Genomic DNA, 14,386 nt, shown 5'->3' with positions numbered 1-14,386 from the left:
TCAGAGCAGAAAAACAGTTGAAAATGCCATAATGATGAATTAAAGAAAGGAACCTGTGTGAAGGGTCAATCGTCCTCTTTGACCACGACCGACGAGGCCTCCATGGGTGAGGGCCGACGCCAGTCAAAGTAAACTGAGTAAACCAGGGTGCCAGGCAATCTAGCATCCAAAAGTTGGGGACCAGGGTTTTTGCCCTGACCCTTAAAACGAGGGGGCCAGAGTTGTAATTCTACATAAAGCATGAAAAATACACACTACACACCTGAAAATGGTAGAAATTTGAAGGGTTTTCCAGCCGAAGTGCATGATATGTTGGCCTCTTTTATCTTTTGAATTTTGCTCTGGCGCAGCTTTCCTTCCTAGGAAATTAAATTGAATGAAATTGGTAATCATAATTATACCAGGCTATCAAAACCAAAACTTTGTATGCCATGTGCATGTTTAATTTGTGTCATGTCAACATTAATTTTGTGTACAACTGTACATACCTCATTGGAATTCGGACACTGGTCGGTTTTGGGTACGTTTTAAGCCCGAAACCCCGTCTTCGACCCTGGCCTCAGGACTTCCAACGTTCTTGAAGGATGATATTTATCGGCCCGCAAACACTTCTTTGAGGAAAAAAGAAACTGAACGAACGATCCACCCCGTGATTCAACTGGCTGAAGTGTCTGACGGCCGACAAAAGACAAAAGCGCGAAGACTGGAACCTGGAACAACAATAATGCAGTGCCAATAAAACAAATTTTCCCGTGGAAATGAATCCCAAAGATTATTATTTATATAATTCTGATTTCTAGTGTCTTAAATAAGAAAAAAATTTCGAAGTTGAAAAATTAATCAATCTTTGATTTTAAGAGTGTCCATATTATAAAATTTACAGGGTTTTTATTTTGTTAAGTTGCCTCCATTTGCTAATTATTTTAGCTGCTTGTGGTGCAATCAGAATTGGCGGGTTCATGCGAATTCAATTATGAATATTTCATCCTAACATCATTCAATTAATACAAATTAATTAGGTTCAAGATATATTTTACCCTTGTTTTTTTTTAATCGCAAATTAAAATATGAGAGAAAACTTTAAATTATGAAATATTTTAATAAAATTAATTGAATATTTTTCCTTTGCCAATTGATAAAAGTTAATTAAAACTAAAATTAGAAAAAAAAATATTTTATCGTAACATTATTCAATACAAATTATAGGTTGAAGCAGGTTCAAGTAATAGTTAACCTTTGTTTTTCTTATAATTTATAATTTCAAAGAAAACCTCAAATTATGAAATACTTTTATTAAATCCACATAGTAACTAAAATAATATCACTTCAATAATGACTATGCAATAATTACAAGAACCCTCCATTAAGAGCCAAATATCAGAGAGACGCGCCCCTTGAGTGCAATTTGGCTTCGAGAGGAAGTAGTGCTCGATATGGCGGCGACGTCAAGAGAGAGCAAAGGAATACGGGCTTTGATTCATCAGGGAGCACCCAATAAATGTAATTAGCGCCCGGCCCGAAGAGGAGTCCATCCGTCTGCCTCTCGCGAAATTTCAGATGTCGCATGGCCGAATATCAAACCGACAGCTAATTTTATTTCATTACCGGAGGCAGAGGCCGCGCGTAATTTAGTTGCGAGCAAATCAGTCCAACGTGAGGCGAATTTACAGCCGATCGTTAAAGCTGCCCAAGCCTTTTTAATTGCTTCTCGGACGGAGGAAGGACTTGCGGCGATATTGGATGAAAAATATCGTCTCTCTCCTCAGGGAAAACAATAATGATTCGAACTCAAGATCGATGCTTTCCTTTTCTGCCGGGATTAATTTGTGTGCTCAAGATTTGTTTCTTTGGCCAGCCAAACTTTACTCTTATCGTCATTGATATATATTTATTGCCGGTTTGTGTGTACCAAAATTCCGCGATTGAATAGAGTAAAAAAAAGAACTTTGAAATCTCTGCAATCTATATGCACTGCTGGTGGCTTCGTATTTTATGCCTGAGAAAATGTATACTTTTTTTATCGCCCTGCATGAGTGTTCTTGATTTACGGCCGCGTGTCTGCAGAAGAGATTGAGGCCAAAAGCAGCGTTCAATTTGCTGTACCTTCTTCCAAGCATAGTGAGTGTAGCAAGTTGGGCAACTATTGGCAAGAAATCAATAATTTCTTAGAAGCTAAATTCGATAACCACAAAGTTGCAACGAACCAAAAATCAAATAAATTTTGTGGTAAAATTGTGGTCCTGGGTACTGGGTGAAAAAGAGGAAATTCATGCCACGGAATTTTAATCTCTATGTGTATTAATGTATAGGAATTTTTATGATCGAGGGACTTGCAACACAATTTTTCATTAAAAAACACAGTAGTGTCCTAAACATATATTTATAGAAATATTGTACTTCCCAAAGTATGAAAATTAATTCTAATTCAAGTGATTCATCCATCAAATTATTTTCTCCAATTAAAACGATTTTGTCGAGAGTGTACATAATAATATATATTTCTTGTGCTTTTTTTATTTAAAATTTATTATACAATTCATTATTATTTAAAAATTTGCATATGTTTTGAATGCTCTTGGCTCTTGGGCATGATATTAAGTAAAAAATAACAAAAAGTAGTTTTTGTATTGAAAATTAATTTTTTTTATAAATATAAGTCTTCCATTCACCATTTTAGTTTGTAGGTAGTAAACTCTCCTTGGCATTAAACATGAAACAAAAGCAAATAATCACAAGTTTACTGGAAATTGCATTGCTCTTGAACTGAATTTTATTTTGAATTTTGAATTTACCTCGAAACAAAACTCCAGACGTGCTGCAGTGTCTGCCGGTGTCTGCCTTTTTTTAATTTCCTGCTGAGGAAATAAAATTCGCAGCGGCGGTTTCGCTCATCGCCGCGGCTGATCCACCGACTGCAGTAAATAAAAGTGTGTGTCAGGTAATGTAATTCAACACCGCCGTCGGCGCGGACTGCTGCTCTCTGCACGTCGTGAGAGGCTCAATCAAAAAGTTTCGCCCGCTTTTTCCTCGTACTGCACTCACTTCGCCCCGTTATTTCCTGCAGGCTGAGTGAAAAATGCTGCCGTACACACCGGAAACTTTTGATTTCGTTTCAACACAACCTCAATAACCCTCGTCCGACAACTTTTTGTCTACTTTCCTCTTCTACTGTGGTCCTCAAAACTGCTCAACTCGTATTATGTTCAATATATCCACCCCCTTCAATATATAGATCTCTTGAAGAGAGAAATTTAACCACACACCTGCCTCCACACTGTTTTTTACATCTACCAACAATATATCATTTATAGATTTAATATATTTTAATGTTCATTGGATGGAGCCTGGAGGAGATAGTTGGATTTGACGTTTGCAAATGAAGTGATTTTGCAATTAATCGAAGTCAATTTGCATTCTCGGTGGGTGGATAATAATGCCGACACAGAGGTAGTTGCACGATCAAACTCGCGCCTCCACTTACGGCGGCAGGGATGAAATTTCAATCAAACACGGTGGTAAACACAAATGTTTGCTCAAGCTGCGGGGATGGTGTTTGAGTTTTGGACACCATTTGAATTAACAAAACCGCCAGCCGCAGCAAAATAACTGCGGGTCAAATTGATTCACAATTTACTCACTGGACGGAAGAGCGACCCGCGTGAATTGGGCACGTTAATACAGCCTAAAACAACCTAGCTACGGTTTTTACAGTTATCTCGTCATCGTCCACTCAAGATAATTCTCCGTTTTTATTTTGTTCTATTTACATTTCTTGTCTTTCCTTTTTATTATTTATTCTTGATTCCATACAAAGATGCTAAAAATAAAAACTATACATTGAAGGCGCAGAGAAATTGAAAAATTTTTACTGTAATTGTTGTTTATTTGTCCACATTGTAACAAATACATTATTAAAATTCATTTATTGCAAACAATTTATTTATTAAAAAAATGCAATTGTTAGACCATCACCAGCAAGAATTTTGCTAAAACTGTTGTTTTAGTTCACAGATTTTTAAATTATAAAGTTTGATTTTTTTAAGTTTTGAAACCTTTTTTTTTTAGTTTTTTGTATCATCAGCAAATTTTCATTATATAAAATTTGATGTATTTATATTATTCCCTAGCCCCCTGACAATTTTTTATATTTTTTTTTCAAACCTTAGAAAATTACTTTTGCTATGCATTTTGCAATTTATAAAATTATTTATATTTGCGCCAAATAATGATGAAAAAATTTAATCCATTGGCATTCATTGGTGTCCTTTAATCTTTAATTGATAACTATTAAATTAGGGGTTTGTTATTTTTGGTCTAACCCATGGAACAAAATATTTTCATTAATTTTCAGTTGTCTCTTCCTGCGCGGTAATTTATAGGCTCGTTGGACAATAAACTCAATAAAAACGAGCAAGTTACCTTCGGTGCAATATCCACGCGCCAAATAAGCCAATTGGGGACGTCACTTGGACGCCTGAAATTCCAGCCGCTGGTAATAAAAGGATCGTGCCGGCGCAACTTTTGCTCATTATTTCCGTTGGATGTTTGACCCCGCCGCCATGCAAACGCAGTCGCAACTTTTCCAATTACCAGATTTTTCCGTCCAAGCGAGCGGCATCTGAAACAGCACTGCTTTTTTGGCTCTTGTTATTTATATGCAATTCATTCAGCGAGAAATGTGTGCGTTTGTTAATCCAACGGCGAGACGGAATGGAGCTTGTAATCCGGGGGTGCCTCTTGAGTCGTCCGCTTTCCTATAAATAGCCGACGGCCGCCTTCTTGTTTGCCCAAGAAACAGCAACGTGAGCGTGTGCTTCGGACACTTTGAACAGCAGGCGTAATCAAATTAATCAAGCCAGATTAACCACGTCCAGGCTGCACTATCAACAACTAAAGTCCTCTTACGCCACTGATTAAACTAGGCTCTTGTTGGTGGTTTTGTTTTTCATTAATATTCTTGTAAATAGATGGCAGTAAAAATAAAAAATAAAATCTCAGGTTGCCAAATTTTAATAGATTATAAAAAAAATATTTAGCAACATGGCAAAAGCATTATGGAGTGTATTAAAAAATCTTCTATAATCTTCTGATTAAAGAAAGAAAAATACCTCCTGTATTATCTATGTGAGAGAGAAATAAAATTTTATTATTTCAGCAAGTCTGCTCATAATATTGAATATTTCTAACTTTCTAAGTGAAAAAGCAAATTCACAAGCACACAATTTTACTTACACTTTTATCATAAATCATAATTCATTTAAAATTTGCTAGGGGATGGACTAATAAATTAAACATGATTGAGCTGCTGCAAAATCAATCAGTCGTCAGTTCAAAGTTTGCGCAAGAAACGAACGCCGCTCGCTGCCTGCACCTTTCTGCACCACCTATTCGTACGACCTACTTTCAACAGCTGATGCTACCAAAGAGCGCCCAAGCGTTTAGCATGGGCAATTTTTTGCCTCCAAACAACATAAAATAAATGTTTGTTCATGTTCACCATTTAAGTTCCTGCTTTGCGCCAGAAGGAAGTAAAAAAAAATAGTATTATAGAGAAAAAAAGCTTGTAAGTTTTAACCGTCGTATATGAAAACTTTGATTTTGTCTCTAAGACAATTGCAATTGAGCGTCTGGATCTTCAGCTGTGTAATGAATAATACTTTATACTTTCGTGTATTTTCTTATATAATCTGGGAAAGGCTAAATACAGGCTAAATATATAATGAAGCTCAAGATTTCAATAATTTTTCATAAGAGACAGATTGTGATTAGCATAAAATTTGAATCATGAAATGATTTAACCTTTATCCTCGCTGATTTTATCGGATTTTATATTTATGGCAAATCAGTCAGGGGCAGCTTAGGCTTCCGGCCGGACAGCGCCGTCGTGCAAGTTGCCTGCCTCACATCATATTCCATTGAGCAGTAAAAATGAGGTGCTCGTTTTGTTTCATTCCAACGGCACACACGGCCTCGTATTTGTCTCCGTAATGAGCGGCACTGTGTGTGCCCTGAGAGCAGACCGGCCGGGTATGCAAATCCACTCAATGCTGATATGCAAATCGTGTTGATTGAATGTCGTGTTGGGACAAATCCGCGTGGCCTGCAGCAGCAAAAGACCTGCTGAAAGCGGCTGACCATCGGTCCTTTGCGAGAGCAGGGATGAACATGATTTGAATTTCAAAATCCGAAATAATGGGAAAGGATTGCTATATAATTTTTTTATTTCATCTCAACAGCTGCCGGTATAAAAAGAACTTTGAAAACGTTGATCGACTTTTCCATTTTACTTCGGACATGGCGAGGACATATATGATTTAAATTTTAACCATGATCTAATTTTCTTATAATGCTCAATAAAGCTAAACTGGTATCCAAATTGCGATTTGCATTATTTATCTTAATTCTTGAAATTAAAATCTATTCAAACTTTCTAGATAAATTAGTTAATTAAAGAGGTAAAACATGTGCTTTTGTAAACCATTCTTTAATGCAGTGTTATCTGTTAAATTCTAAAATATTAATATACTAGATTGCATTATATAATCAACAAATTTCATACACAAAAATTTCTCTTTGACAAAATTATAACAAATTTCTTTGACGACAAAATAATACTTTGAATCAGATTTTACTCCTCTAAAATAAAAAAAATTACATTTAAAGTTCTTTCAAACCTAGGATTTAAAAAGAACTACTTCCACAGTCCTAGTTCTAGCCAGCAGGAAAATTTTTGTACAGACGAGAGCAAGGTATTTTCTACGCATGAAAATCGCTGGAAATTTTTTGATGGCGAGTTATATGGTGGCACCACGCCGCGCCAAGTGAAGCGGCCAGATTGATTGACAACAATTATGAGCGTCGCACGGCCTCCGAGGCGGCAATCTTGATAAAAAAAAATGGTATTTGAAATTAAAAATTATTATTTTTAAATAATTTAATAATATATTTGATGGTACGGTCTGCTTACTTTGCTTCTGTACTTCTGATAAAACCTGCAATACAGGTTGAGCAAGGCGACGAGGCAATAACTGATTTTATCGCGGTTATATGTGTGCGTCTGAAGCGAGCCTATCCTTTGGCCAGACGGACCCCTTTCGCCATCAGGCTGAAATCGTGCAGCAATAAATCGGCGATGAGATCGCAGTCTCTCTCAGAGTTATTGTGCTAGGCTGACCAAACCAATCTCCAGTTGCTAGTGTAGGCGCTGATGAAAAATGAAGAGTCTTTCCAGTGTAGGGGAAAAAGCTGCCAAGCAAACCAGCTCTGCTGGCGAAAGCGCTGAAACTTTCATTGAGCCTTCCGCTCTCTTCACTCTTGTGAAATGGGAGGGCACAACGGCGCATTAAGCACTCAAGGGAGGAATCGACTTTGCTTTATTTTGGAATGTTTTTACTCAACATTGGGTTTGTCCGCAAGAATATCACCTTTTGTAGAAGGTGGCAGAATAAAAAATAAAAATACTACAAAAACGGTTCACTCCAAATATTAATAAAATTTTCATCCTGATGAATTTTTAATTAATGATATTTTACATAAAATTAACCAAAAAAATCCTGACAATTATCTATGATAAAAAATTATATGCAAAAAATCATCAGATATTCCAGGCATGCATCATTTTGCATTTGGGTTCAGAATAGCGCGCTCGCTCAATCTACAATCTAGTCGATTGCAACCAACCACTGGCCTCTAGCCAATCGTGCACAATGGGCCGCGAGATAAAGGAATGCATGGCTCGTCGTGCGTGAAGCCGTAAAATTGCTCCCGTGTGCGGATGCAAATATTCAATTTCATGCTAAATAAACCATTCATTATTGCCTTGTAGCAGCTCGGAGAGCAAATCACGTTTGCGTGCTACACGAGCCAAGCGCTCTACACGGGACTCAGGCACCCCAGTTATTTATTGGTCCATACCAACCACCTCCGACGATGGGTGTTGGAAATGATTTTCATGGTGTAGCAAGAATAATTAAAGCAAAATCCCATTCCAATTAGCAATTGTATCTAAAAGGTTTCTAAGTAAGTTTCTTCTTTCTATTTACATGGTAGTGAAAAAAACGTTCTATTCGCTAAAAATGTTCAACCCACATCCATAAACACGTTGAAATTGCAAGACCGCGCCAGCAGAATTATTTGCTTGAAAACTTCTCGCCTTTGATTCATTGCCGCTGTAATAAAAGAGGAGTGAAAACACAATTCCTCCGCGTGCCAGCTTATAAATAATATTCTCGAAATAAATCAGAGCCGGGTGACATCATTTTCGGCTTGCGCGAGCAGCGGCCAGCCCTCTTTGTATAGTTTTTCCATTGTACACCACTCCAACCAGCCAAGAAATATTGCCCTGTATATGCGCCCCGGGGTTAAAGAAAGCACCACAGGAACAAAGGAAGGACGTCAATTATAAAAAAAAACTTTGCTTTTGTCCTGCTTCATATAACAATATATAATATGATTTGAGCAAATCTCGATCAGATTAAAAACCAATAGTTTAATGCTAATTTATATTTTTAATGAAAGAAAGAGTTGAAAATTCATGGAAGGTTGAAATCCTTCATTCTGAGTCATCATCTGGATAATCTTGAAAACCCATTTGATTTGTTTTATCTTCGGTTGAAATTAGCTCCACAATAGCTCTATTAAATCAGTGAAATGTTAAACACCATAATAAATAATGAAAGAAAAATCTACTTACTGAACCAGTGACTTCTCTGCAGACTGAGAATTTCTCCATTCGATGATGTGAGGATGGGTGATTTTGAATTCGAGAAGTGAATCCAGCCTTTTCCTCAATTCCTACCAAACAAAAATTTACAAATTTCCATGCCGATTTTCCAAAAATATCATTCATGATAACCTACCATGAGCAACTTTGCTGTTCCCTCTGAGCATTGAAACTCAAACTGGTCCATTGCGAGTTCAGTGGAATTTTGTGTAGTTTCTGGCTGCTGGCGCAATCTGCTTCCAAAAAAGAGCAGAGGCAAGGGATACACCATCGTCGAGTCATGTAAGTAGACCGTGGCGCTTTTAAGCTTCAGGTGGTAGACAAAAAGGGGTGATTCGAATTCTGAAGGGAAATTGTTGACAGATTTAGGGTGCAGACACACTCTTCGGTCAGTGGCAGTTTTCAGCAGTTTCTTCTCCTTTCTGACCTTACTAAAAAATTACAAACACCAGTCAGTTTTACAAATTTGTGTTAAATAAGTCACACACTTCAGAATTGCAATGTTTGGGTAAAGTCCTGCACTCACGACAGCTTTTACAAGAGCATAGTTTTTAGAGTAGATGTTGAAATCAGGATCTTTTGGGTCAGATGAACTGACGAATTTCATTTTCTGCAAGTGCTCTGCCAAATGAGACTTCATTCGACTAAAACAATGTAAAAAAAACTGCATTAGTATTCCTTGGGGAAAATTAACAGCTTACTGTAGCATGTTGAGTGTGTTTAGAGATAGGAAATTTCTCCTGCAAAAGCTATTGCCTTCTCCTCTTGTGTCTGCCTGTTCCCAGAGCCTCATTGCTTCAGACAAGACCAAGTGATCACTTTTCTGTCCTTTGGACAATTCAAATTTAAGTTGGTCAACTTTTTTCTCAAAACCCTGCATCGGAAAAATTAGTAAATAAATATTCAAGATTAGTTTGAAACAATAATTTACTAATGGCAGATTGAAAGGTTCTTTGAAACTTAGGCTGGCAGCAATGGACAGTACTGGATCCAAGCAACGGAATAATGCTGCCATGAGGATCATTTTCCCTAACTGCGGATCCATCGGAAGCTGAGCCAAGTGAAATCCAAGAGGGGTCAAGTTTTCATCTTCGTCTAAAGCACTGATCACTTTTAGAAGCTAATCATAAATGCAATGAGAAAAAAATATTTTTCTGTATAATAAAATACCTCTAGGGCATGATCAATGGCAATCGGATTAGGAGGCTGCATGACTTTTTCTAAAAACGGCGCCACTTTCCCTAACTGCAGTATTTTTACTTGCAAAATCACCTCCTCCAGTCGACTTCGCAACATTTCAGGAATAGGGTAGGAGGCTAATGTCATTTCTCTCCTCTGGGTGAAAAGATGGTAACAAACTCCAGGTTGTACACTAAGATAATATGTTAACAACTTAACAATTACATGCATAATCCTAACCGTCCAGCCCTGCCTCTCCGTTGCTTTGCATTAGCAAAACTGACCCATTCAGGCTGTAGCGTTTGAATATTTTCTTCTACTTTGTAATTTTTCATCTTGATTTTTCCACAGTCAATGACGTACACAACATCATTAATTGTAATGCTAGTTTCAGCAATGTTTGTTGCAATGATAATTTTCCGAACACCATGAGGCGGTCGCAAGAAAATCTCTTTCTGGTTTACAGTGGGCATTTGGGAATGCAGAGGAAGTACTTGGAACCTGCCTATAATATTATTTAAGGATATCAAGTTAAATTTCCGGAAAATAAATAAATTAGTTTTACTTTTAGAGTAAAAGCTGCTCTCCGTAATCATCTTGTGGAGCTTGGAAATTTGGTCCCAGCCAGGCAGGAATATCAGAATAGCACCTTCAGGCTGAGTCTGACAGATGTATTGAACTAGACTTGCCATCAACTCAAAATTGATTTCCTCCGACTCAGGCAAACTCAACGAGTCAAGCACATGATCAGGATAGGTTCCCTTGGATTTCAGATGTCTGCAAATTATAATTTAATTTTACAAAAGTACAAAAAAACGCGACTGAAAAATTACCTTAAGAAAGGGCCCATCAGTTCACTGTACTCGTCATTTGCTCTCCGCCTTTCTTTGCCATCGGCAGTATAATTGGTCCACTTGGGACGATCTCTTGCCTTGCTCTGGACTTTAAAACTGAGCAAAGGGTTAATGGCAAAATTGATTTTGCCTTTAAATTTATCTACTTTGTCATTTTGAGCACATCTTCTAAGTGATAGACAGTGACAGGGTGAGTGAATCCAGGGATATGGACCATTGGACATCTGTGGTAATACTTGGAAAAAGATTCTGCATTCAATGTGGCACTCATCAAAATCACCTTTAGGTCTGGCCTCTAAGGAATAAGCGATAAGTAAATTGTGAAATTATGAAAAAAAAAATTTTACTCTGGGTAGCAGGTCTCTGACAATGGTCAGGATGAAGTCACTGAGAATGTCCTGCTCGTGAATTTCGTCGATGACAATGTGCGAAGTGTGTGTTAGATTGGGGTCTGATTGGAGGAACTGGAGCAAAATGCCTGTTGTGCAGAAAAGAATGCAGCCTTTTTTACGAGGAATGGCACTAGAAAAATTAAATTGAAACAAAAATATAACATTATATGTTTCGAACGCACTTTTCGAGACGGATTTGATAACCGACGCTTTTTCCCAAGCTTTCAGTTCTCTCATCCGCAACTCGTTGGGCAATTGTGATGGCACTGATTCTCCTAGGTTGGGTGCAAATAATCCTGCACATTGACCCCTGGCCTTTCTTGATAGCGTCGTCTAAGATGAACTGTGGAACTTGTGTGGTTTTTCCACAACCTTTAAGTCAAAGTTTTAAAGAATATTTAAGCTTGCAAAAATTATTATATGGGCTGCAATCACCTGTTTCTCCACTGATGACAATCACTTGATTTTCTTGAACAGCATTCAAAATTTCATCACATTTGTCAGCAGCAGGCAACTTTGCTCTGTCTTGCTTCATTTTGATGTAGCGAAAGTCAAGTTGCTTTTTCTCGAGCTCCTTCTGTAGGGTCTGATCGAGCTCAATGTCCTGCTCCATAGGGTCGAAAACCAAGTCGTCGCCATTTCCCTTCAAGTTGCCATCCAAGTTCTTTAAGAAGCGCCGTTTGAACTCACTATCAGCGATTTCGTGGTAGGCAAAACTTTCAGTTGGACCATCGAATGGGGTAGCAGCCAGCATCTCAGAAATTCTACTTTGACGAGCACCATCAAGAGAAACTCTTAATTTTTTCTTTGATTCTTCTTGTTGAAATTTTCTTTTGGTGTTTTGATCAAATCCTTCTCTACTCTCAAAATTTGCAAAGTCACCTCCTCTTTTCTTCAAAGCCAGATTCTTGTAGTACATTCCTAAATTTTTTATTAATTATTACAAAACTTTTTATATGTATATGTAGCTAGAGTGTTTACCAATGTCTCTTCCTCTAAGTCCAGGAGGTGGGCGATTTTTCCTCTCATTCCTGGGGAAACTGCCTCCAGATTCTTCAAAATTTTCATTCCAAGAGTTCCCTTGCTTAGAGGAACCGCTACTGCTACCAGCACCAAAAAAACGATGGCCTCTACCTCCTCTTCCTCTGAAGAATCCTCCTCTTGACACTATCACATAAAGACAGCCATAAATTTTGTTGAATTTGCAATATTTTAATTACTATCATGTCATTCAAATAAAAAATTTTAAGCCACATTTTGAAAGCAAAATTATTTTAAAGAAAAATTATTTTAAAGAAGTGTTTTTATTATCCTTGAGAAAAATAATTAATTATAATTTGAACATTTTCCTACTTTTTTTGAAGAAAAATTGTGCTTTTTCGCTTCTAAAGGACTTCCTATTTCTTCTGTGTCATTGCGTCATTTCGACTTTTTGGTGATTTTTGGCTATTCTTAAACAACTCAAATTCAAAACTCTGTCAGTACATATGATTGCTGCCGAGAAAAAAGATCATGTATTATTCCATCCCATGAAAGGTCTACGTAGATAATTCATCAAAGAGTTGCAAAATTTATGAATCTTTCAAAGCGATACAAGATCTTACGGAAAATCAAAATTAATTTTCGGCAAGGAAAGAGAAATTTGCCATGTGGTTTGTGGTTGTGCGAATACTTCTCTCTCCTTTCTATTTACCCTTGATTTACCCCTTTTGGCTGGAAATCAAAACAAACGGACACGCCCCCTGACCAGCGTGCTTCTCATGTTTACATGCGAAAATACATAAGCCAAAATTTGATTTTTAACTTATGACTGTTTATGAACTAGCGTTGGCATTTTAGTTTAAAATACCAAAAGAGCGACCGATTTAAAAATGTCAGTAGGCTTTAGTGATTTGAATTTGCGACCGGCAAATAAAGCGGACGTGCGATCCCTGTGCTTGGCCGCACTTGAAGGTAAAGTGCAACAATTGTGAATCACACATCCAATCCAATCCAAACGTTTATTTTTTTTATAGCTGGATTTAAAACAGTCGCTGTGAACACAGAGGTGGACGCAAATGTATTTGCCAAAAAAGGCAAAAAAGGGGAAACTGATGGAAGTAAAATCATTCCTGAACCTCTGGATCTTGATATCCTTAAAAAGGCATCCAATTTTTTTTTAATCACATGGTTTTTAGTTTGATGGTTTATTATTATTTTAGGAACTGGATGGTCGGCTGCAAATCCTCCAGAGACTCACAGTGCAAATTGCTGATTCATTACAGGCACACAAATTGGTGATAGGATTTTTTTTAATTTTTTTATTTTATTTTAAATTAAATTGCATTATTTATGATTAGTTCCAGAGCAACGCTGTCATGAAATATGACATCTTAGCAGTTCAGCCGTTAAATCCTCAAGCGTTTCAAGTTAGTTTTTACTCAAAAGCTGACTTATGAATATATTAATATAAAATTGTTTTTAGCACGCCTGTGCCTCCATGGATGTGGACATCGTTAGCTTTGATGCAACAGACTGTGCCCCACTGAAGGCGGCTCGAAAGGTTGTGCGTCAGGCAAGAGAACGAGGGGTCTATTTTGAGGCGCAATACTGGCCTTTAGTGTCCTCGTCAGCGACTAGGAGAAACACAATAGCAATTATGCATTCTCTTCATGCTGTAGGCCGAGGACGTGCCCTCGTCGTACTCACTTCTGGGGCAGCTGCACCAAACCACCTGCGTTCACCTTACGACGTGGCTAATTTGTAGGAAACTTAATATGTTAAAACATAATAAAATGATTTTTTTCAGGGCACTTTTGCTAGGATTGTCTGAGGAGTCTGCTAAAAATTGCATGAGACATGCAACGAGAAATGTTCTTCTTAACGCCCGTGAGTTGATTTTTTTGCCATCAATATTTTATGGTTAAAATTTTTGTGGAATTTTCAGAAGCGAGGAGAATGGGCAAAGGAATGGTGTTTGGCCAAGTGACCAGACCGGTCAATGATAAAATTGTCGAGGAGAACGGAATTCCTCCAACAAAAAGGAGAAAAAAGGATTCAAGCGCAAGTCAACAGGTATCAGCAGCTGGCTGACAAGCTCATTTTTACCAAGGTAAAATATGTTGTGAAATTTCTGAGTTCTGAAAATCTCGCCTTGTAATAATAAAATTAATTATTAACATCTTTCTTTAATAAATTTCATAAAACCTACTTTTTCATTGGAAGTAATTTAAAAAAGTTAACAAATGAATCAAAAAGAA

General features: G+C 37.4%; 3 protein-coding genes across 4 annotated transcripts in view; 1 reads left to right on the top strand and 2 right to left on the bottom strand.

Annotated features, from left to right (window-relative positions):
• Positions 1 to 360, bottom strand: part of LOC132197061 (suppressor of lurcher protein 1-like) — a 136,613-nt gene extending 136,253 nt beyond the window's left edge. Inside the window, exon 1 of the mRNA XM_059620107.1 lies at positions 263 to 360. The gene's annotated coding sequence lies outside the window, so the exon portion shown is untranslated. The remainder of the gene's footprint in view (positions 1 to 262) is intronic.
• An 8,085-nt stretch (positions 361 to 8,445) lies between these two features.
• On the bottom strand, positions 8,446 to 12,874 carry LOC132197150 (ATP-dependent DNA/RNA helicase DHX36). 2 transcript variants are annotated; one of them, XM_059620242.1, is made up of 17 exons: positions 12,752 to 12,874; positions 12,501 to 12,641; positions 12,129 to 12,314; positions 11,583 to 12,068; positions 11,330 to 11,519; positions 11,103 to 11,277; positions 10,902 to 11,050; positions 10,735 to 10,851; positions 10,467 to 10,678; positions 10,142 to 10,406; positions 9,893 to 10,094; positions 9,654 to 9,842; positions 9,424 to 9,596; positions 9,211 to 9,366; positions 8,859 to 9,153; positions 8,693 to 8,793; positions 8,446 to 8,633 (listed from the first exon to the last, which is right to left on the bottom strand). In XM_059620242.1, coding segments are annotated over exons 2-17 (2,979 nt in total). In that variant the 5' UTR covers positions 12,502 to 12,641; positions 12,752 to 12,874; the 3' UTR covers positions 8,446 to 8,551. The 2 variants fall into 2 exon arrangements, with proteins under 2 accessions (XP_059476225.1, XP_059476226.1); XM_059620243.1 differs by having other exon boundaries at positions 12,501 to 12,607; positions 12,752 to 12,770.
• Positions 12,867 to 14,336, top strand: LOC132197152 (ribonuclease P protein subunit p30). The gene is made up of 7 exons (XM_059620246.1): positions 12,867 to 13,100; positions 13,163 to 13,290; positions 13,349 to 13,423; positions 13,487 to 13,555; positions 13,612 to 13,889; positions 13,936 to 14,015; positions 14,074 to 14,336. The coding sequence occupies exons 1-7, from the start codon at positions 13,019 to 13,021 to the stop codon at positions 14,217 to 14,219; spliced, it is 858 nt and encodes a 285-aa protein (XP_059476229.1). The 5' UTR covers positions 12,867 to 13,018; the 3' UTR covers positions 14,220 to 14,336.
• Positions 14,337 to 14,386: the final 50 nt, after the last annotated feature.

This window comes from Neocloeon triangulifer, unplaced genomic scaffold (genome assembly GCF_031216515.1).
Source record: "Neocloeon triangulifer isolate White Clay Creek 2 clone unplaced genomic scaffold, ASM3121651v1 ptg000012l, whole genome shotgun sequence".
Taxonomy (NCBI): domain Eukaryota; kingdom Metazoa; phylum Arthropoda; class Insecta; order Ephemeroptera; family Baetidae; genus Neocloeon; species Neocloeon triangulifer.
Note: the sequence above shows the minus strand (reverse complement) of the source record. Positions and strands in the feature narration are given on the sequence as shown.